The sequence below is a fragment of the Bombina bombina genome, chromosome 7 (genome assembly GCF_027579735.1).
Source record: "Bombina bombina isolate aBomBom1 chromosome 7, aBomBom1.pri, whole genome shotgun sequence".
Classification (NCBI taxonomy): domain Eukaryota; kingdom Metazoa; phylum Chordata; class Amphibia; order Anura; family Bombinatoridae; genus Bombina; species Bombina bombina.
Genome location: NC_069505.1, coordinates 297,081,513 through 297,105,970, shown reverse-complemented (window position 1 = coordinate 297,105,970; position 24,458 = coordinate 297,081,513). Strand labels below are relative to the sequence as shown.

Below are 24,458 nucleotides of genomic sequence, written 5' to 3'. Positions count from 1 at the left end.
TCATTCATGAAGTATAAGATACTTCATGTAGAAAGCGCCTTTATTTGCTTCAACCGATCGCCGTTCTTAGCTGCTACAGCAGCCCACGGCTAAATAATTTTTTTGCTAAGAGGTGACGTTTTCACCTCTTAGCCAATAGCCGTGCAGTAAATCCTGCTCCCATGGGCGCCAAGCCGGATTTACCGCATGGCTATTTGCTAAGAGGTGAAAACGTCACCTCTTAGCTAAAATATTTTTTAGCCCTGGGCTGCTGTAGCAGCTAAGAACGGCGATCGGTTGAAACAAATAAATGAGCTCTCTACATGAAGTTTCTTATACTTCATGAATGAAAGTCCTCTTTATTTGTTTCAATAGTCAATTCTAGCGTTTGTAAAATGCTAGGATTTACTTTCACTTTAACTTGTGAGATGTTAAAACTGCTCTTTTTCAAGCAAATGTAAAAAAAAAAAAGAAGCCTCTTAGATGTTATTAATTTGTGCCAGTCACACTGATAATTTTCTTTCATCCAACAGGCATGTGTGCCCATTTTAAAAAATGGAAGTCGAAATACATCATGGAAGACAGTCCCTGCACCTTAACAAGTCCCCTTTCATTTGTCACACCACCTCCACTCCCCAACTCCTTGACCACAGACTCATTAAGCCCCCTGCAGACCACCCCCAGCTCTTCCTTACCTGGAGAAGAGGAATCCCGCTATGGATATGGACTCATGTTCTCACCAATCCCTTCACTCGCTGCTAGTCGCTGTAATACTCCACTACAGTTTGAGGTAATTGATGGAAAGCACTGACCTCCATAATGGTGCAGTCTGCATCTCAGAATTTATTCATACTGCTGCAGTGTAGCTTAAAAAGGATTCCATTCTCTGCTTCATTTTGATATCTATGAAGCAGAAGGTAATTTCTTGCTCTTCACCTATTTATACTTTTCTCTAAGATAAAAAATAAGACCGAGACGCACACACTGTGTGATATTTCAGTATGCTACAGGTATAAATGACAATTGGGATGATGTTCAGATTGAAGAATATTGCCAAACTAAAGCAAATCTTCAATATTTAAATAAAGGTATACCTCTCTTTACAGCGCTTCCATAATACAGCGCTAATATGGAGCTGAAGTTTAACCTCCAAAGATTTTTAAAAAAGGTGTTGTAGTCTGGCAAATTTTACTACAGTAATTGTCATTATTTTACAGGTACTGTACTGTGCTAGTTTTCAACTAAACTTAGTTCTATTACACACCTAATATATATTAGTCCAGACATGTTTTCAAGTTTTTAAACACACTAGTGAAAAGAAAGCTAAAATTGTTTTGTTTCACTTTAAAGCGGTTTCCACTTTACAGCGGGGCTCCGGTCCCTAACCCACTGTATGAGCGAGGTATAACTGTATATAATTTGTTTCTGTGGGGTTAAATGATCTAGGAACCTGGTGATACAAAAGATTTTGGCCAGTTGAAATGATCATGTTTTCCCTGGCACCACGTTAGATTAAGTGACCTACCTTGGCTTTAGATCCATTATTACAGGAAAGCTACATTGCTTTCTGAACCCCCTATCAGTCCATCCCGCTAAACCGCTTCTCACATTTACTACGCTCATTCAGACTTTCATTTTTACAGCTTCATTGTTTTTTTTTGTTTTTTTTATTTCTATATTCAGTTGTCATCTGTTCTATGGTTTTTAGCAAAGCTTTTGTCTACTTATACCGGCTGGTTCATGATCATTTTTACCTGTAGCTCATTGAGTCAAAGATAATTGCAACCAAAATAAAGACCTGCATATGCGTTAACGCCAGTCTGTTCATCAGGGAAAAACAAATAGGAAAAAGGACACATTTTTGCACTGACCAGTAGGACATATGGTGCATAGGCAAGGTTCCCTGTGATGGGTATATAACTCCCCTGCCAACAGAAGTGTTAACGATATACGTACCAAAAACATTAAAATATGTAAATTCTTTCTGAATGGCATCTGCATATTCATATCCCATCTTCAGTGTAATAAAAATCATGTATGTTTCATGCTTTGCATCCCAAGTGCTGATTTTTAGATTTGGTAAACTGTGCTAGTATTAGCTTATTAACTTTTATAGTCTAGACCCAATACTTATTCTTTATTTCTTAGTTACATACCAGACAAACATCTTGTAATGGGTTCCACATCTATAAGCTTTTTAGTAATCATAGCTTGTTAGCAGCCGAAAATAACTGTCCAACTCCGCTCACAGTTTTCTTCTTGTACAGTTAGCTGTTTTCTTGTATGACGGTTTAGCAGTGCATGTTTCAAGTGATTTGTATAGTTATGCACTTTAAGACATAGTATATAAAATCTTAAAAACAGGTGCACTTTCATTCCTATATTTATTTTTTTTAAAGACGGTTCCTTAGTAAAATAATTACCGTTTAGTTATGGCAAACATCTCGCCGGCCCCATTTCATACTGTATTTAGTTGATTAACAACTAATCTGGCTTCATCCAATCGTTGAATACCCATGAGCTGTATGCCAAAGTGGGCACACAACGATTGGATAAAGCCGGATTTGTCATCGATTAACTAAATACACTGAGATGTGAGCGTATGAACGGCGAGATGTTTTCCGTAACTAAACTAATTATTTTACAAATGAACAGTCTCTAAAAAATTTAATGAATGAAATTTCACCCGTTAAGATTAATTTTATATACTATGTCTTAAAGTGCATACTTTACAATCTCTTTAAAGGGACACTGAACCCAAATTGTTTCTTTTGTGATTCAGATAGAGCATGCAATTTTAAGCAACTTTCTAATTTACTTAATTTTTCTTTGTTCTCTTGCTATCTTTATTTGCATCTAAGTTATTTTTTGGTTTAGAAACTGGACAGCACTTGTTTATTGGTCAGTTAAATTAATCCACCAATCCGCAAGAACAACCCAGGTTGGTCACCAAAATGGGCCGGCATCTAAACTTACATTCTTGCTTTTCAAATAAAGATATCAAGAGAATGAAGAAAATGAGATAATAGGAGTAAATTAGAAAGTTGCTTAAAATCGCATGCTCTATCTGAATCATGAAAGAAAAAATTTGAGTTCAGTATCCCTTTAATATTTTTCAGTGAGCTATTTCAAATTACACATGCACAAATCAACATGTCAAGTTGGAAAACTTATTCATGAGTCGATCGTGACTGGAGAAAACATACCAAAATATACATTCAGTAGGTGGGTAGAGCTTGGCGGCCATTTCAGCTCCTAACAAGTGAATATAGTGATTGTAAAGTTTAATGAATAAGTGCCCAGTTCCTAAAAATAATCTTAAAAACAGGGTACTTCCATTTATTAAACTTTACAAAGATCCTCCGCCCACAGCGCCTGCTTTCATTAGACTATCAATGACGATCAAGCTTCCTCCAATAGTTGCGTGCCTCACGAGCTGGACACCAAAGGGGGCACATAACGATTGGAGGAAGTCGGATTCGTCATACATCTGCTAAAGAAAGGAGGAGCTGTGGGAGGAGGATCGACATTATGTTTACCATAACTCAAAGATGAAGTATTTTAAAAAACAAGTGTCTTTGTAAAGTTTAATGAATGAAAGTGCCCCTGTTTTTAAGATTATTTTTAGATAGCGGGCACCTATTAATTAAACTTTACAATCACTTTAAATGTTTCATGTACTTTCTACAAACTTATAGTGTGGGACCAGTTGCAGGATACTTCCCTGGTATGTAACAATAAGTAATCAAAATTATGTATTGGGTCTAAAATGTCCTTTTAATACTATACAAGTAGTTATACTAACAGTATTTAGTTTAGCTGTTTAACTTAAAGTAAATGTCAACTTTCGCTGTTTGCTTAATAACATTAACACTACACTTTCATTCATCGATTTTATAATTAGCAATTTCCATTTCCTGCCTCTGATATTGCGCCATTCCTAATGTTGCAGGCCCTAGCCAATTGAATCGTGCCCTAATTGGTTGCAACAGTAAACAATGAATCTTGTGATTCATTGTTTATATTGTAGAGTAGAGCTAAGTTTAGCTCTGTTGAAAAGGCAGTTGGAAAGCCCACTGCAAGTGGGAAATAAGACACTCCCCCCTCCCCCTTCTTTTGCATATGAAAAGACCCTTTACACAAACAGGGGCAAGTTGGAGAAGGAAGCTGACGGTATTCAAATAAATCTTTGGGACTTGGTTAGGAGTCTGAAAATCAGAGCAATGTTCTTTAAAAATAAGCAAATTTATACATTTTTAAACTTTATGGGCTTTATAAATAGATAATCTACAAAACATTTATGCAAAGAAAAATGAGTGTATAATGGCCCTTTAAGGGTGATATTTTAGATATATACAGAATAAACATTACAATTGTAAAATAAAAAAAACACTTGGCGACTGTCATTAATACATTAAAGTATGCATACATGTTTACAAACAGCGTTAAGTTGACATTCACTTCAATCTACTTGAAATGTTTTATTGTTTAACTTTATTGCCCATTTCCGAGTTCTGCTTAAAGGGACACTATACCCAAACATTTTCTTTCATGATTAAGGTAGAGAATACAATTTTAAACAACATTCCAATTTACTTCTATTACCTAATTTGCTTCATTCTTTAGATATACTTTAATGAAGAAATAGCAATGCACATGGTGAACCAATCACAGGAGGCATCTTTGTGCAGCTACCAATCAGCAGCTACTAAGCATATCTAGATATGCTTTTCAGCAAAGAATATCAAGAGAATGAAGCAAATTAGATAATAAAAGTAAATTAGAAAGTTGTTATAATTGTATGCTCTTTCTAAATCATGAAAGAAAAAAATTGGTTTTCATTTCCCTTTAACCAACACGATTCTATTAATTAATGTATATTATATCAATGTGATTATCTTGTATTTTAGCCTCTGCAGACTGCCTCCTTATCTCAGTGCTTTTGACAGACTTGCATTTTAGCCATTCAGTGCTGACTCATAAATAACTCCACAGGAAGGAGCACAATGTTATCTATATGGCACACATGAACTAGCAATGGCTAACTGTGAAAAACTGTTAAATGCAAATGAGATAAGAAACAGCCTTCAATGGCTTAGAAATCAGGTGAGTCTGCCTAGGTTTAGCTTTCAACAAAGAATACCAAGAGAACAAAGCAAATTTTATGATAAAAGTAGACTGGAGAGTTGTTTAACCCTTTCAGTGCTAATGACGGCTCTGAGCCGTCACAGATTTTCTCACTCTGGTGCTAATGACTGCTCAGAGCCGTCATGAGCACTCTCCCACCTTGAGGGAGATCTAGGGGCTCCTTACTGCTCCTACCCCGGCGATCCTGCCTGTAGAGTGACAGACATCGCCGTGGCTTCACGTGATGCGCGGTGACGTCACTGCGCAACTTTATGCTTAATAATAAGTATAGGAGGAGGGGGCATGCTGCTTAGAAGCCTGTATCTCAGGCATCTAAGCAGCTACAGACCCCCAAGACCCACTGTTGGAAATGTAATCGCCTAACCTTTCCAACAGTGTAAGTCTTGAGAGTCTGTAAAAAAAAAAAAGTTTTTAAAAAATAAAAAGAAAATATTAGCACCCAGGTGGGAAATGGCTTAGCAGCCAAAGGGTTAAAATTGCATGCCCTTTCTGAATTATGAAAGGTTTTTAGTTTTGACTAGACTGTCCCTTTAAGCCATGATGGTTTAACAGCACCAAAACATTTTGCTGGATAGTAATTGCAGTTGCTCTTAATCTGGTTGCGATTATCTTTGCCCTGAAGTGCTTGTATAAGCAATATATATATATATATATATATATATATATATATATATATATATATATATATATATATATATATATATATATATATATATATATATATATATATACACACACATATTTTTGTATTTTTGTTAAGCCATTTGGGGTGGATCATTAACCACAGCTATTAAGGATGTAAATGGGGGGAAAACACTCCCTTTTTTTGTACTTTTACCCATCTCATTAGTAACAAAACACTTCCCAGCCCCACACTGTTCAGCTGTAATGAGCCAGGAACCCACTATTCATTAAGCCACTTTTTAACTGGTCTCCACTTCTGTGTTTGAGTATTTATTATGAAAAGCATGACTGTTAATATACTAATAATCACATATAGTAAGAAAAACATTTAAACTCTGATTTTAACTGATACAAAATCTACAGCTCTAATCATTATCCTTTACTAGTATTTTCTTAGGTAAAACAAAACGTTATTATCGAAACCATTCCTGATATTGCATAACCAAATCATTCTGCATTTTAGAATAGCTGTGGCTAACTTCTCTGCTTGTTTTTCTTTCTTTAGTTATTTAATTTTCAATTTTTCTTTTTTTCTTTTTTTTCTTTTGCGTCTTGACTTTGAGTAGATTAATAACAAGATGCTTTTCCCTCCTCTAGAACATATCCTCCCCAGAGAGTTCCCCAGCGCATAGGCCTGAGTCCCTGTCACCCGAGGTAGTTATCACACCATGTCAATTGCACAAAGAAGGGCTGTGTCATTTGGGTGGGATTTGGGAGATGGAAAGAGTGGCTGTGTGAATCGTGGTGTCATGAATTGTATGTGGATTTTAAGGTTTTACTGGTAGGAAATACAGAGCAAAATGAGTCTAATCTGCAAATGTGATCTAACATTTTGTTTTCCTGCTGAATGTAATATCGTAACATTGTATCATTGCTTATCATACTGTGGTTTGTAATAGTCATGATCATGTTCATTCTGAACAAGGCCAAGTAGCCACTTTTAGTAGGAAAAAATAGCCAATTCTTTGCTATACACAATATTTGGAGCCAAGAAGATTCCTCAAAATTATTTTCAGTATTTTCGTTTTTTTGTTATAATGCATAGTTGTATTACTAGATAAAGTTGCATAAACGCCAATGTTTATTGATAAAGTAGTCCTGTTGGCTTTCTGTTTTTCTTGCTTTTTATCAAATGCTTCCATTAAAGTGATGGTAAACTTCTATGTTTATAGTAAATGCTTAATTTTTTAAAATAATTGCTTTTTAACTATATATATATATATATATATATATATATATATATATATATATATATATATATATATATATATATATTGCACCGTTCCTCTGGCCATAACGCATACTCTTTCAGTCTTCACTGACGATTCAGGCTGAAGCAAATTGTTTTGTGTCCCCTTCGGCGTCAAAAATAAGGGTGGGTGGGGTTTATTATTAACTTTCTTGATGCCAAAGGGAGTGTGATACGATTTGGCTACAGCCTGCATTATCGGTGAAGTATCCATTATGGGTGGAGGAACGTTGCAAAATTTTAACAAAATGAACATATTTACTAAAAAAAAAAAAAAAAACGTTTACAATGCTTTTCCTGAATGAAAGTGCCATCTTTTACTTTATGGTTAGATATTGTTACTATAAACATGGAAGTTTATCATCAATTTAATAAATCTTTAAGAGTGATTGTGATTTCAGCTACTTTGGTTTTGCTAATATTTTTTCCTTCCTAGTTTTTATTTTGTATATTATGTTTGTTGGTACATAGAAAGTACAACACTAATATAATTTGTTTTTCTTTTTACTTCTCTGAAATTCAACCCTCTACTATTCAACTACCCCCCCCCCCCCCCATCTCTGCTCCCTGTTCCGCTTTTCTACTTTCTTAGCCTTGTCTACGGCCGGATCTGGATGCTCCAAAGGCTAGTTTCTTGGATTCTACCATTGAGAGTTGTTCAATGCACCAAACAATCCCCAGTACCTGTATTGTTGAAGCAGCTGCTCAGTCTCCAAGTACCTCTGTACCATTTGGTGGCACATCAGAAAGCAGCTTGTTGGGGAAAAGTGGGGAAGGCTCTTCGCTGCTACGGACATCTGAACAGACTTTCCGGACAGAGTTCAATTTAATGTATGCCTTTTCTCCTTTGAACGCTATGCCGAGAGCTGATGGCTCATTACGGGGGTCCCCTCTTGTTGGGGAAAGAAAGCCTTCACAGTCAGATGGAGTATGTTGTGGTTCTCCAGTGGAAGCTTATTTTGGCAGGGGGGGTGCTGGACTTTTAAAAGAGGCAACACAAGAATCTATGTCTCCCTGCAGTGAAAGAACGTTTGAAGGAGTGAAATCTTCTCCCCAGAACCCACCACAGAGGAAAAAGGTAAAAGTTAATTTGCAATTTATCATAACAGGAGTTAAATTGAGAATTAAATGAGAGAAGCTCAAGCTTTAGTACAAGCTGAGTTATCATCTTTCTTGCTGCTCCAAATCCATTTACTTCAATCTTCATTGTGATGTGACTATCCAACTCATGGCATGTGTATGTTTTTATATATATATATGTGTGTGTGTGTGTATATAGATATAGATGGAGATATAGATAGATATAAAACTCATGAATGGACCGCACTCACAGACTGGACTGGGTACACATCCTAAGTCACTGTAAACTCCACAGCCCTGAACACTGACAGACAGCTGCACAGTTCCCAGCAACCCAGGCAGTTAACCCCTGAGCAGCCTGGGTGGCAGGCCCGCAGGGAAGCATTACAAACATTATCAACACAACACACAGAAAACCTGGCACTCACCAGCAGATATGTATGTATATGTGTGTGTATGTATATATATATATGTATATATATATATGTATATATATATATATGTATATATATATATATATATATATATATGCGTGTGTGTGTATATACAAGTGTGTGTATGTATATATATATATATATATATATATATATATATATATATATATATAATTTCTTTTTAATGACATGATGAGTCCACGGATCATCTTAATTACTATTGGGAATACCTCTCTTGCCCTGCAGGAGGCGGCAAAGAGCACCACAGCAAAGCTGTTAAATATCACCTCCCTTCCCTCCCACCCCAGTCATTCTCTTTGCCTACATTAAGAGCAAGGAGGTGGTAATGTTAGGTGTTTAAAAATAATAAACTCTTGATTGAAGAATCTTTTCTAAGTAGTACAAGATTGCGCTTTTTTGTCCTAGGGTGTAGCCGTAGTCCATATCAGTCTCTTCAGTAGAGCAGTGGTGGCTTTAGAGCAATGGGAACTAGTGGGACATAATTCTCACTGCGCCTCCCATGTAATTTATGCTGCCCTAACTCCTAAAGCCTGAGTGAAATTACTCAGTCTTTATTTTTTCCACAGGTCGATGTGAGGGAGAGGACCTCTCAAGCCTGGTGAACTGCCTTGCTGTCAGGCAGATGTACAAGGTAAGTGCTGACTTTATTATTTCTGGGGCAACAAAAGGAAATACACTCAGAAAGAAGTGAGCACTCTATTTCAAACCATTATAAAGGGCTCAGAGTAAAAAGGGGGCACTTTATTGTTTGTGAGACATGTAAACTCTCCTAGACTGGAGAGGACTGTTTGGCAGCCTTTATGATGCAGGCATTAGGGCTGAGAGAGAAGGCTTAACAAGATGGCTCTGGTGTTTAAAATCTCTTGGCGGTTTAACTTGGAAAAATGCCCACCGGGAGATCGCCCAAGATGGGCGGTGATCTTAGTTGCGCGCCACTTTCGTTGCGCCTCAGAGTGAGACACATCACGGATAGAGATCTTCAAGGTCTGCCTAGAAACGCATGATTCTCTGTCAAGCATGCGTTTCTAGGACCGGAGATCGGCTACATTCCTCTCCTGCTGAGTTCCGGATCGTCGTCTTGAAATAAAAGGGAAAGAATAAGCTCCGAGTATAGCGAGTCGGGTAGGCACCTCAGCAAAGCTGCTGAGGTGTAGAGGTGCTCTATTGCTATTAATTTGTTGATTTGGTATTTTTGCAATCTCCGATAAAAGTTACTTTTAAATTTAAAGACACAGTAACGTTTTTTCACTTAAATTTTTTTATTATAAAATTAAGGTTTCTTCTGTTATGTGTGATCAGTCCACGGGTCATCATTACTTCTGGGATATAACTCCTCCCCAACAGGAAATGCAAGAGGATTCACCCAGCAGAGCTGCATATAGCTCCTCCCCTCTACGTCAGTCCCAGTCATTCTCTTGCACCCAACGACTAGATAGGATGTGTGAGAGGACTATGGTGATTATACTTAGTTTTTATGACTTCAATCAAAAGTTTGTTATTTTACAATAGCACCGGAGCGTGTTATTACTTCTCTGGCAGAGTTTGAGGAAGAATCTACCAGAGTTTTTTACTATGATTTTAACCGGAGTAGTTAAGATCATATTGATGTTCTCGGCCATCTGAGGGAGGTAAAAGCTTCAGATCAGGGGACAGCGGGCAGATGAATCTGCATTGAGGTATGTAGCAGTTTTTATTTTCTGAATGGAATTGATGAGAAAATCCTGCCATACCGTTATAATGACATGTATGTATACACTTCAGTATTCTGGGGATGGTATTTCACCGGAACTACTCTGTTAAAAGTCACTAATCTTTTTAATAAGTATTTATCATGTTAAACGTTTTTGCTGGAATGTAGAATCGTTTACATTTCTGAGGTACTGAGTGAATAAATATTTGGGCATTATTTTCCACTTGGCAGTTGTTTGGTGTTAATTATGACAGTTTCGTTTCTCTTCACTGCTGTGTGTGAGGGGGAGGGGCCGTTTTTGGCGCTCTTTGCTACGCATCAAAAAATTCCAGTCAGTTACTCTTATATTTCCTGCATGATCCGGTTCATCTCTGACAGATCTCAGGGGTCTTCAAACTTCTTTAGAGGGAGGTAGATTCTCTCAGCAGAGCTGTGAGAATTTTATATTGACTGTGAATAAAAACGTTGCTCTGTAATTTTTATGTCAAATTTAATTATGGTTATTTTTCTAATGGGAACAAACCTTTGCTAAAAGTTGTGTTGTTTAAAGTTTGATGCTATAACTATTTTTCAGTTCATTATTTCAACTGTCATTTAATCGTTTAGTACCTCTTTGAGGCACAGTACGTTTTTGCTAAAAAAGATTATAACCAAGTTGCAAGTTTATTGCTAGTGTGTTAAACATGTCTGACTCAGAGGAAGATATCTGTGTCATTTGTTCCAATGCCAAGGTGGAGCCCAATAGAAATTTATGTACTAACTGTATTGATGCTACTTTAAATAAAAGTCAATCTGTACAATTTGAACAAATTTCACCAAACAGCGAGGGGAGAGTTATGCCGACTAACTCGCCTCACGCGGCAGTACCTGCATCTCCCGCCCGGGAGGTGCGTGATATTATGGCGCCTAGTACATCTGGGCGGCCATTACAGATAACATTACAAGATATGGCTACTGTTATGACTGAAGTTTTGTCTAAATTACCAGAACTAAGAGGCAAGCGTGATCACTCTGGGGTGAGAACAGAGTGCGCTGACAATACTAGGGCCATGTCTGATACTGCGTCACAGCTTGCAGAGCATGAGGACGGAGAGCTTCATTCTGTAGGTGACGGTTCTGATCCAAACAGATTGGATTCAGATATTTCAAATTTTAAATTTAAATTGGAGAACCTCCGTGTATTACTAGGGGAGGTCTTAGCAGCTCTCAATGATTGTAACACCGTTGCAATACCAGAGAAACTGTGTAGGTTGGATAAATACTTTGCGGTACCGGCGAGTACTGACGTTTTTCCTATACCTAAGAGACTAACTGAAATTGTTACTAAGGAGTGGGATAGACCCGGTGTGCCGTTCTCACCCCCTCCAATATTTAGAAAGATGTTTCCAATAGACACCACCACTCGGGACTTATGGCAAACGGTCCCTAAGGTGGAGGGAGCAGTTTCTACTTTAGCTAAGCGTACCACTATCCCGGTGGAGGATAGCTGTGCTTTTTCAGATCCAATGGATAAAAAATTAGAGGGTTACCTTAAGAAAATGTTTGTTCAACAAGGTTTTATATTGCAACCCCTTGCATGTATCGCGCCGATTACGGCTGCGGCAGCATTTTGGATTGAGTCTCTGGAAGAGAACCTTAGTTCATCTACGCTAGACGACATTACGGACAGGCTTAGAGTCCTTAAACTAGCTAATTCATTCATTTCGGAGGCCGTAGTACATTTAACCAAACTTACGGCTAAGAACTCAGGATTCGCCATACAGGCACGTAGGGCGCTGTGGCTAAAATCCTGGTCAGCTGATGTTACTTCTAAGTCCAAATTACTTAATATACCTTTCAAAGGGCAGTCTTTATTTGGGCCCGGTTTGAAAGAAATTATCGCTGACATTACAGGAGGTAAGGGCCACGCCCTACCTCAAGACAAAGCCAAAGCTAAGGCTAGACAGTCTAATTTTCGTCCCTTTCGGAATTTCAAAACAGGAGCAGCATCAACCTCCACTGCACCAAAACAGGAGGGAGCTGTTGCTCGTTACAGGCAAGGCTGGAAGCCTAACCAGTCCTGGAACAAGAGCAAGCAGGCCAGGAAACCTGCTGCTGCCCCAAAGACAGCATGAACCGAGAGCCCCCGATCCGGGACCGGATCTAGTGGGGGGCAGACTTTCTCTCTTCGCCCAGGCCTGGGCAAGAGATGTTCAGGATCCCTGGGCGCTAGAGATCATATCTCAGGGATACCTTCTAGACTTCAAATTATCTCCCCCAAGAGGGAGATTTCATCTGTCAAGGTTGTCAACAAACCAGATAAAGAAAGAAGCGTTTCTACGCTGTGTACAAGATCTGTTATTAATGGGAGTGATCCATCCGGTTCCGCGGTCGGAACAAGGACAAGGGTTCTACTCAAACCTGTTTGTGGTTCCCAAAAAAGAGGGAACTTTCAGGCCAATCTTAGATTTAAAGATTCTAAACAAATTCCTAAGAGTTCCATCGTTCAAAATGGAAACTATTCGGACAATCTTACCCATGATCCAAAAGGGTCAGTACATGACCACAGTGGATTTAAAAGATGCTTACCTTCACATACCGATTCACAAAGATCATCACCGGTATCTAAGGTTTGCCTTCTTAGACAGGCACTACCAGTTTGTAGCTCTTCCATTCGGATTGGCTACGGCTCCAAGAATCTTCACAAAGGTTCTGGGTGCCCTTTTGGCGGTACTAAGACCGCGAGGGATTTCGGTAGCTCCGTACCTAGACGACATTCTAATACAAGCTTCAAGCTTTCAAACTGCCAAGTCTCATACAGAGTTAGTTCTGGCATTTCTAAGGTCGCATGGATGGAAAGTGAACGAAAAGAAGAGTTCTCTTTTTCCTCTCACAAGAGTTCCATTCTTGGGGACTCTTATAGATTCTGTAGAAATGAAGATTTACCTGACAGAAGACAGGTTAACAAAACTTCAAAATGCATGCCGTGTCCTTCATTCCATTCAACACCCGTCAGTAGCTCAATGCATGGAGGTGATCGGCTTAATGGTAGCGGCAATGGACATAGTACCTTTTGCACGCCTACACCTCAGACCGCTGCAATTGTGCATGCTAAGTCAGTGGAATGGGGATTACTCAGATTTGTCCCCTACTCTGAATCTGAATCAAGAGACCAGAAATTCTCTTCTATGGTGGCTTTATCGGCCACACCTGTCCAGGGGGATGCCATTCAGCAGGCCAGAATGGACAATTGTAACAACAGACGCCAGCCTACTAGGTTGGGGCGCTGTCTGGAATTCTCTGAAGGCTCAGGGACTATGGAATCAGGAGGAGAGTCTCCTTCCAATAAACATCCTGGAATTGAGAGCAGTTCTCAATGCCCTTCTGGCTTGGCCCCAATTAACAACTCGGGGGTTCATCAGGTTTCAGTCGGACAACATCACGACTGTAGCTTACATCAACCATCAGGGAGGGACAAGAAGCTCCCTAGCAATGATGGAAGTATCAAAGATAATTCGCTGGGCAGAGTCTCACTCTTGCCACCTATCAGCAATCCACATCCCGGGAGTGGAGAACTGGGAGGCGGATTTCTTGAGTCGCCAGACTTTTCATCCGGGGGAGTGGGAACTTCATCCGGAGGTCTTTGCCCAAATACTTCGACGTTGGGGCAAACCAGAGATAGATCTCATGGCGTCTCGCCAGAACGCCAAACTTCCTCTCTACGGGTCCAGATCCAGGGATCCGGGAGCGGTTCTGATAGATGCTTTGACAGCACCTTGGAACTTCGGGATGGCTTATGTGTTCCCACCCTTCCCGCTGCTTCCTCGATTGATTGCCAAAATCAAACAGGAGAGAGCATCAGTGATTCTAATAGCGCCTGCATGGCCACGCAGGACTTGGTATGCAGATCTAGTGGACATGTCATCCTGTCCGCCTTGGTCTCTACCTCTAAGACAGGACCTTCTGATACAGGGTCCATTCAAACATCAAAATCTAACTTCTCTGAAGCTGACTGCTTGGAAATTGAACGCTTGATTTTATCAAAACGTGGTTTTTCTGAGTCGGTTATTGATACCCTGATACAGGCTAGGAAGCCTGTTACCAGAAGGATTTACCATAAAATATGGCGTAAATACCTATACTGGTGCGAATCCAAAGGTTACTCTTGGAGTAAGGTTAGGATCGCTAGGATATTGTCCTTTCTACAAGAAGGTTTAGAAAAGGGTCTATCAGCTAGTTCATTAAAGGGACAGATTTCAGCTCTGTCCATCTTGTTACACAGGCGTCTGTCAGAAAATCCAGACGTCCAGGCCTTTTGTCAGGCTTTAGCTAGGATCAAGCCTGTGTTTAAAGCTGTTGCTCCGCCATGGAGTTTAAACTTAGTTCTTAACGTTTTACAGGGTGTTCCGTTTGAACCCCTTCATTCCATTGATATAAAATTGTTATCTTGGAAAGTTCTGTTTTTAATGGCTATTTCCTCGGCTCGAAGAGTCTCTGAGTTATCAGCCTTACATTGTGATTCTCCTTATCTGATTTTTCACTCAGACAAGGTAGTTCTGCGTACTAAACCTGGGTTCTTACCTAAGGTAGTCACTAACAGGAATATCAATCAAGAGATTGTTGTTCCATCCTTGTGTCCAAATCCTTCTTCAAAGAAGGAACGTCTTCTACACAATCTGGATGTAGTTCGTGCCCTCAAGTTCTACTTGCAGGCAACTAAAGATTTTCGCCAAACTTCTTCCCTGTTTGTCGTTTATTCTGGACAGAGGAGAGGTCAAAAAGCTTCTGCTACCTCTCTCTCTTTTTGGCTTCGTAGCATAATACGTTTAGCCTATGAGACTGCTGGACAGCAGCCTCCTGAAAGAATTACAGCTCACTCCACTAGAGCTGTGGCTTCCACTTGGGCCTTTAAGAATGAGGCCTCTGTTGAGCAGATTTGCAAGGCTGCAACTTGGTCTTCGCTTCATACTTTTTCCAAATTTTACAAATTTGACACTTTTGCTTCTTCGGAGGCTATTTTTGGGAGAAAGGTTCTTCAGGCAGTGGTTCCTTCTGTATAATGAGCCTGCCTATCCCTCCCGTCATCCGTGTACTTTTGCTTTGGTATTGGTATCCCAGAAGTAATGATGACCCGTGGACTGATCACACATAACAGAAGAAAACATAATTTATGCTTACCTGATAAATTCCTTTCTTCTGTTGTGTGATCAGTCCACGGCCCGCCCTGTTTTAAGGCAGGTAAATATCTTTTAAATTATACTCCAGTCACCACTTCACCCTTGGTTACTCCTTTCTCGTTGATTCTTGGTCGAATGACTGGGACTGACGTAGAGGGGAGGAGCTATATGCAGCTCTGCTGGGTGAATCCTCTTGCATTTCCTGTTGGGGAGGAGTTATATCCCAGAAGTAATGATGACCCGTGGACTGATCACACAACAGAAGAAAGGAATTTATCAGGTAAGCATAAATTATGTTTTTTATTTGATAATTGACCCATTGTGAACCATAATGGACCAAGGGGCTTTGCAAAATGTCACTTGTTCCTTGTGCTTTGATGCCAATGTGGAACCACCAATCCCTTTCTGTTACTCATGTTTTGAGAGGACTTGAAACTATAGGGATAAACTTTTTTCTGAGCCAACATTTTCTAAAGCGGATTTCTTTCATGTAATTGGCAAGAGTCCATGAGCTAGTGATGTATGGGATATACATTCCTACCAGGAGGGGTAAAGTTTCCCAAACCTTAAAATGCCTATAAATACACCCCTCACCACACCCTCAATTCAGTTTTACAAACTTTGCCTCCCATGGAGGTGGTGAAGTAAGTTTGTGCTAGATTTCTACGTTGATATGCGCTTCACAGCAGACTGAAGCCCGGTTTTCCTCTCAGAGTGCAGTGAATGTCAGAGGGATGTGAAGAGAGTATTGCCTATTTGAATACCATGGTCTTCCTCTAGGGGATCTATTTCATAGGTTCTCTGTTATCGGTCGTAGAGATTTCTCCTCCTACCTCCCTTTTCAGATCGACGATATACTCTTATATACCATTACCTCTACTGATTCTCGTTTCAGTACTGGTTTGGCTATCTACTATATGTAGATGAGTGTCTTAGGGTAAGTAAGTCTTATTTCTTTCATGTAATTAACAAGAGTCCATGAGCTAGTGACGTATGGGATATACATTCCTACCAGGAGGGGCAAAGTTTCCCAAACCTTAAAATGCCTATAAATACACCCCTCACCACACCCACAAATCAGTTTTACAAACTTTGCCTCCAAGGGAGGTGGTGAAGTAAGTTTGTGCTAGATTCTACGTTGATATGCGCTCCGCAGCAAGTTGGAGCCCGGTTTTCCTCTCAGCGTGCAGTGAATGTCAGAGGGATGTGAGGAGAGTATTGCCTATTGAATGCAGTGATCTCCTTCTACGGGGTCTATTTCATAAGGTTCTCTGTTATCGGTCGTAGAGATTCATCTCTTACCTCCCTTTTCAGATCGACGATATACTCTTATATTTACCATTTCCTCTACTGATTCTCGTTTCAGTACTGGTTTGGCTTTCTACAAACATGTAGATGAGTGTCCTGGGGTAAGTAAGTCTTATTTTCTGTGACACTCTAAGCTATGGTTGGGCACTTTATTTATAAAGTTCTAAATATATGTATTCAAACATTTATTTGCCTTGACTCAGAATGTTCAACTTTCCTTATTTCCAGACAGTCAGTTTCATATTTGGGATTATGCTTTCAATTATCATATTTTGTCTTACCTCAAAAATTTGACTTTTTTCCCTGTGGGCTGTTAGGCTCGCGGGGGCTGAAAATGCTTCATTTTATTGCGTCATTTTTGGCGCGGATTTTTTTGGCGCAAAAATTCATTTCCGTTTCCGGCGTCATACGTGTCGCCGGAAGTTGCGTCATTTTTTGACGTTATTTTGCGCCAAAAATGTCGGCGTTCCGGATGTGGCGTCATTTTTGGCGCCAAAAGCATTTAGGCGCCAAATAATGTGGGCGTCTTATTTGGCGCCAAAAAATATGGGCGTCGCTTTTGTCTCCACATTATTTCAGTCTCATTTTCATTTGCTTCTGGTTGCTAGAAGCTTGATGTTTGGCATTTTTTTCCCATTCCTGAAACTGTCTTATAAGGAATTTGATTTATTTTGCTTTATATGTTGTTTTTTTCTCTTACATATTGCAAGATGTCTCACGTTGCATCTGAGCCAGAAGATACTACAGGAAAACCACTGCCTGCTGGATCTACCAAAGCTAAGTGTATCTGCTGTAAACTTTTGGTAGCTATTTCTCCAGCTGTTGTTTGTATTAATTGTCATGACAAACTTGTTAAAGCAGATAATATTTCCTTTAGTGATGTTCCATTGCCTGTTGCAGTTCCCTCAACATCTAAGGTGCAGAATGTTCCTGATAACATAAGAGATTTTGTTTCTGAATCCATAAAGAAGGCTTTGTCTGTTATTTCTCCTTCTAGTAAACGTAAAAAGTCTTTTAAATCTTCTCTCTCTACGGATGAATTTTTAAATGAACACCATCATTCTGATTCTTTGGACTCTTCTAGTTCAGAGGATTCTGTCTCAGAGATTGATGCTGATAAATCTTCATATTTATTTAAGATGGAATTTATTCGCTCTTTACTTAAAGAAGTACTAATTGCTTTAGAAATAGAGGATTCTAGTCCTCTTGATACTAATTCTATACGTTTGGATAAGGTTTTTAAAGCTCCTGCGGTTATTCCAGAAGTCTTTCCTGTTCCTAATGCTATTTCTGCAGTAATTGCTAAGGAATGGGATAAATTGGGTAATTCATTTACTCCTTCTAAACGTTTTAAACAATTATATCCTGTTCCGCCTGACAGGTTAGAATTTTGGGACAAAATCCCTAAAGTTGATGGGGCTATTTCTACCCTTGCTAAACGTACTACCATTCCTACGTCAGATGGTACCTCGTTTAAGGATCCTTTAGATAGAAAAATTGAATCTTTTCTAAGAAAAGCTTATCTATGTTCAGGTAATCTTCTTAGACCTGCTATATCATTGGCTGATGTTGCTGCAGCTTCAACTTTTTGGTTGGAAACTCTAGCGCAACAAGTAACAAATCGTGATTCTCATGATATTATTATTCTTCTCCAGCATGCTAATAATTTCATCTGTGATGCCATTTTTGATATTATTAGAGTTGATGTTAGATTTATGTCTCTGGCTATCTTAGCCAGAAGAGCTTTATGGCTTAAGACTTGGAATGCTGATATGGCTTCTAAATCAACTCTACTTTCCATTTCTTTCCAGGGAAACAAATTATTTGGTTCTCAGTTGGATTCTATTATTTCAACTGTTACTGGTGGGAAAGGAACTTTTTTACCACAGGATAAAAAATCTAAAGGTAAAAACAGGGCTAACAATCGTTTTCGTTCCTTTCGTTTCAACAAAGAACAAAAGCCTGATCCTTCGTCCTCAGGAGCAGTTTCAGTTTGGAAACCATCTCCAGTCTGGAATAAATCCAAGCCTGCTAGAAAGGCAAAGCCTGCTTCTAAGTTCACATGAAGGTACGGCCCTCATTCCAGTTCAGCTGGTAGGGGGCAGGTTACGTTTTTTCAAAGAAATTTGGATCAAATCTGTTCACAATCTTTGGATTCAGAACATTGTTTCAGAAGGGTACAGAATTGGTTTCAAGATGAGACCTCCTGCAAAGAGATTTTTTCTTTCCCATGTCCCAGTAAATCCAGTGAAAGCTCAAGCATTTCTGAATTGTGTTTCAGATCTAGAGTTGGCTGGAGTAATTATGCCAGTTCCAGTTCCGGAACAGGGGATGGGGTTTTATTCAAATCTCTTCATTGTACCAAAGAAGGAGAATTCCTTCAGACCAGTTCTGGATCTAAAATTATTGAATCGTTATGTAAGGATACCAACGTTCAAGATGGTAACTGTAAGGACTATATTGCCTTTTGTTCAGCAAGGGAATTATATGTCCACAATAGATTTACAGGATGCATATCTGCATATTCCGATTCATCCAGATCATTATCAGTTCCTGAGATTCTCTTTTCTAGACAAGCATTACCAATTTGTGGCTCTACCGTTTGGCCTTGCTACAGCTCCAAGAATTTTCACAAAGATTCTCGGTGCCCTTCTGTCTGTAATCAGAGAACAGGGTATTGTGGTATTTCCTTATTTGGACGATATCTTGGTACTTGCTCCGTCTTTACATTTAGCAGAGTCTCATACGAATCGACTTGTGTTGTTTCTTCAAGATCATGGTTGGAGGATCAATTTACCAAAAAGTTCTTTGATTCCTCAAACAAGGGTAACCTTTCTGGGTTTCCAGATAGATTCAGTGTCCATGACTCTGTCTTTAACAGACAAGAGACGTCTAAAATTGATTACAGCTTGTCGAAACCTTCAGTCACAATCATTCCCTTCGGTAGCCTTATGCATGGAAATTCTAGGTCTTATGACTGCTGCATCGGACGCGATCCCCTTTGCTCGTTTTCACATGCGACCTCTTCAGCTCTGTATGCTGAACCAATGGTGCAGGGATTACACGAAGATATCTCAATTAATATCTTTAAAACCGATTGTTCGACACTCTCTAACGTGGTGGACAAATCACCATCGTTTAATTCAGGGGGCTTCTTTTGTTCTTCCGACCTGGACTGTAATTTCAACAGATGCAAGTCTCACAGGTTGGGGAGCTGTGTGGGGATCTCTGACGGCACAAGGAGTTTGGGAATCTCAGGAGGTGAGATTACCGATCAATATTTTGGAACTCCGTGCAATTTTCAGAGCTCTTCAGTTTTGGCCTCTTCTGAAGAGAGAATCGTTCATTTGTTTTCAGACAGACAATGTCACAACTGTGGCATACATCAATCATCAAGGAGGGACTCACAGTCCTCTGGCTATGAAAGAAGTATCTCGAATTTTGGTTTGGGCGGAATCCAGCTCCTGTCTAATCTCTGCGGTTCATATCCCAGGTGTAGACAATTGGGAAGCGGATTATCTCAGTCGCCAAACGTTGCATCCGGGCGAATGGTCTCTTCACCCAGAGGTATTTCTTCAGATTGTTCAATTGTGGGGGCTCCCAGAGATAGATCTGATGGCCTCTCATCTAAACAAGAAACTTCCCAGGTATCTGTCCAGATCCCGGGATCCTCAGGCGGAGGCAGTGGATGCATTATCACTTCCTTGGAAGTATCATCCTGCTTATATCTTTCCGCCTCTAGTTCTTCTTCCAAGAGTAATCTCCAAGATTCTGAGGGAATGCTCGTTTGTTCTGCTAATAGCTCCGGCATGGCCTCACAGGTTTTGGTATGCGGATCTTGTCCGGATGGCATCTTGCCAGCCATGGACTCTTCCGTTAAGACCAGACCTTCTGTCACAAGGTCCTTTTTTCCATCCGGATCTGAAATCCTTAAATTTAAAGGTATGGAGATTGAACGCTTGATTTTTGGTCATAGAGGTTTCTCTGACTCCGTGATTAATACTATGTTACAGGCTCGTAAATCTGTATCTCGAGAGATATATTATAGAGTCTGGAAGACTTATATTTCATGGTGTCTTTCTCATCATTTTTCTTGGCATTCTTTTAGAATACCGAGAATTTTACAATTTCTTCAGGATGGTTTGGATAAGGGTTTGTCCGCAAGTTCTTTGAAAGGACAAATCTCTGCTCTTTCTGTTCTTTTTCACAGAAAGATTGCTATTCTTCCTGATATTCATTGTTTTGTACAAGCTTTGGTTCGTATAAAACCTGTCATTAAGTCAATTTCTCCTCCTTGGAGTTTGAATTTGGTTCTGGGAGCTCTTCAAGCTCCTCCGTTTGAACCTATGCATTCATTGGACATTAAATTACTTTCTTGGAAAGTTTTGTTCCTTTTGGCCATCTCTTCTGCTAGAAGAGTTTCTGAATTATCTGCTCTTTCGTGTGAGTCTCCTTTTCTGATTTTTCATCAGGATAAGGCGGTGTTGCGAACTTCTTTTGAATTTTTACCTAAAGTTGTGAACTCCAACAACATTAGTAGAGAAATTGTGGTTCCTTCATTATGTCCTAATCCTAAGAATTCTAAGGAGAAATCATTGCATTCTTTGGATGTTGTTAGAGCTTTGAAATATTATGTTGAAGCTACGAAATCTTTCCGTAAGACTTCTAGTCTATTTGTTATCTTTTCCGGTTCTAGGAAAGGCCAGAAAGCTTCTGCCATTTCTTTGGCATCTTGGTTGAAATCTTTAATTCATCTTGCCTATGTTGAGTCGGGTAAAACTCCGCCTCAAAGAATTACAGCTCATTCTACTAGGTCAGTATCTACTTCCTGGGCGTTTAGGAATGAAGCTTCGGTTGACCAGATCTGCAAAGCAGCAACTTGGTCTTCTTTGCATACTTTTACTAAATTCTACCATTTTGATGTATTTTCTTCTTCTGAAGCAGTTTTTGGTAGAAAAGTTCTTCAGGCAGCGGTTTCAGTTTGAATCTTCTGCTTATGTTTTTTGTTAAACTTTATTTTGGGTGTGGATTATTTTCAGCAGGAATTGGCTGTCTTTATTTTATCCCTCCCTCTCTAGTGACTCTTGTGTGGAAAGATCCACATCTTGGGTAGTCATTATCCCATACGTCACTAGCTCATGGACTCTTGTTAATTACATGAAAGAAAACATAATTTATGTAAGAACTTACCTGATAAATTCATTTCTTTCATATTAACAAGAGTCCATGAGGCCCACCCTTTTTTGTGGTGGTTATGATTTTTTTGTATAAAGCACAATTATTCCAATTCCTTATTTTATATGCTTCGCACTTTTTCTTATCACCCCACTTCTTGGCTATTCGTTAAACTGATTTGTGGGTGTGGTGAGGGGTGTATTTATAGGCATTTTAAGGTTTGGGAAACTTTGCCCCTCCTGGTAGGAATGTATATCCCATACGTCACTAGCTCATGGACTCTTGTTAATATGAAAGAAATGAATTTATCAGGTAAGTTCTTACATAAATTATGTTTTTATTTATGACACTCTAAGCTATGGTTGTGCACTTTATATGTAAAGTTCTAAATATATGTTTTAAACTTATATTTGCCATGATTCAGGATAATCAGTGTTCCTTCTTTCAGACTGTCAGTTTCATTTTTTGGAAAAATGCATATGAATTAAATATTTTTCTTACCTTATAATTTTCAATCGACTTTCTTCTTCTAAATTGCGGGCTGTTAGGCTCGCGGGTGCAGAAAATGCTACAATTTATTGCGTCATTTTTGGCGCGAGAATATAGTCATTTCCAGCGTCATAGTTGACGCCGGATGTTTTCACGTAGTTGCGTCATTTTTGACGCATGTTTGTTGCAGACGTTTTTTGGCACCAAAAAATGTGGGCGTCATACTTGCCGCCAGTTTTTTTCATTATTTCAGTCTCACTTTTTAGTTGCTTCTGGTTTCTAGAGGCTTGTTTTGTTTTGCATTTTTTCCCATTCCTGAAACTGTCATTTAAGGAATTTGATCATTTTGCTTTATATGTTTTTTCTATTACATATTGCAAGATGTCACTACCTGACCCTGGATCAGAATCTACTTCTGGAAAGACGCTGCCTGATGTTGGTTCTACCAAAGCTAAGTGCATTTGTTGTAAACTTTTGGAAACTGTTCCTCCGGCTGTAGTTTGTGTTAGTTGTCATGATAAACTATCTAACGCGGATAATATTTCCATTAGTAATAATCCATTACCTGTTGTTGTTCCTTCAACATCTAATGTTCAGGATGTTCCTGTTAATGTAAAAGAATTTGTTTCTTAATCTATTCGGAAGGCTCTGTCTGTTATTCCTCCTTCTAGTAAACGTAAAAGGTCTTTTAAAACTTCTCCTATTTCAGATGAATTTTTAAATGATCACCATCATTCTGACTTATCTATGTCTGATGAGGATCTATCTGGTTCAGAAGATTCTGCCTCAGATATTGACACTGATAAATCTTCATATTTCTCCAACATTGGTGTGTCCGGTCCACGGCGTCATCCTTACTTGTGGGATATTCTCTTCCCCAACAGGAAATGGCAGAGAGTCCCAGCAAAGCTGGCCATATAGTCCCTCCTAGGCTCTGCCCACCCCAGTCATTCTCTTTGCCGTTGCACAGGCAACATCTCCACGGAGATGGTTAAGAGTTTTTTGGTGTTTAAATGTAGTTTTTATTCTTCTATCAAGTGTTTGTTATTTTAAAATAGTGCTGGTATGTACTATTTACTCTGAAACAGAAAAGGATGAAGATTTCTGTTTGTGAGAGGAAGATGATTTTAGCAGACAGTAACTAAAATCGATTGCTGTTTCCACATAGGACTGTTGAGATGAAGTAACTTCAGTTGGGGGAAACAGTTAGCAGACTTTTCTGCTTAAGGTATGACTAGCCATATTTCTAACAAGACCATGTAATGCTGGAAGGCTGTCATTTCCCCTCATGGGGACCGGTAAGCCATTTTCTTAGTCAAACAAACAGAATAAAGGGCTTATTATGGGCTAAAAAACTGGTAGACATTTTTATGGGCTAAATCGATTGCTTTATTTGGGCATTTTATTCAGATTTAGGCTGACAATTTGCATTTATAAACTTGGGGAACGTTTATTAAACGGCAGGCACTATGTTAGACACCTTTTCCAGTCAGGGGGCCTTCCTAGTTATAGACTGAGCCTCATTTTCGCGCCATTACTGCGCAGTTGTTTTTTGAGAGCAGGGCATGCAGATGCATGTGTGAGGATCTAAAAATTGCTGGAAAAGCTTCTAGAAGGCGTCAATTGGTATTGTATTCCCCTCTGGACTATAGCTGGGACTGTATAGGGGTTAAATTTATAAACGGCTCCGGTTCCGTTATTTTAAGGGTTAAAGCTCTGAAATTTGCTCTTTCTGTTCTTTTTCACCGAAAGATTGCTAATCATCCTGATTTTCATTGTTTTGTACAGGCTTTGGTTCGTATCAAGCCTGTCATTAAGTCAATCTCTCCTCCTTGGAGTCTTAATTTGGTTCTGAGGGCTTTACAGGCCGTTTGAACCTATGCATTCTCTGGATATTAAATTACTTTCTTGGAAAGTTTTGTTCCTTTTGGCCATCTCTTCTGCTAGAAGAGTTTCGGAGTTATCTGCTCTTTCTTGTGAATCTCCTTTTCTGATTTGTCATCAGGATAAGGCGGTGTTGCGGACTTCTTTTAAATTTTTACCTA

The 24,458-nt window shown here is 39.3% G+C and overlaps 1 protein-coding gene across 5 annotated transcripts in view; it reads left to right on the top strand.

Moving 5' to 3' along the window:
• Positions 1–24,458, top strand: part of SETD5 (SET domain containing 5) — a 408,248-nt gene that overhangs the window by 294,779 nt on the left and 89,011 nt on the right. For 4 of the 5 annotated variants that reach the window (XM_053720870.1, XM_053720868.1, XM_053720869.1 and 1 more), the window contains 3 exons: positions 513–769; positions 6,409–6,465; positions 7,653–8,138. In XM_053720870.1, coding sequence (XP_053576845.1) covers positions 513–769; positions 6,409–6,465; positions 7,653–8,138 — 800 coding nt within the window. The remainder of the gene's footprint in view (positions 1–512; positions 770–6,408; positions 6,466–7,652; positions 8,139–24,458) is intronic. The other variant, XM_053720871.1, reaches the window with a different exon arrangement.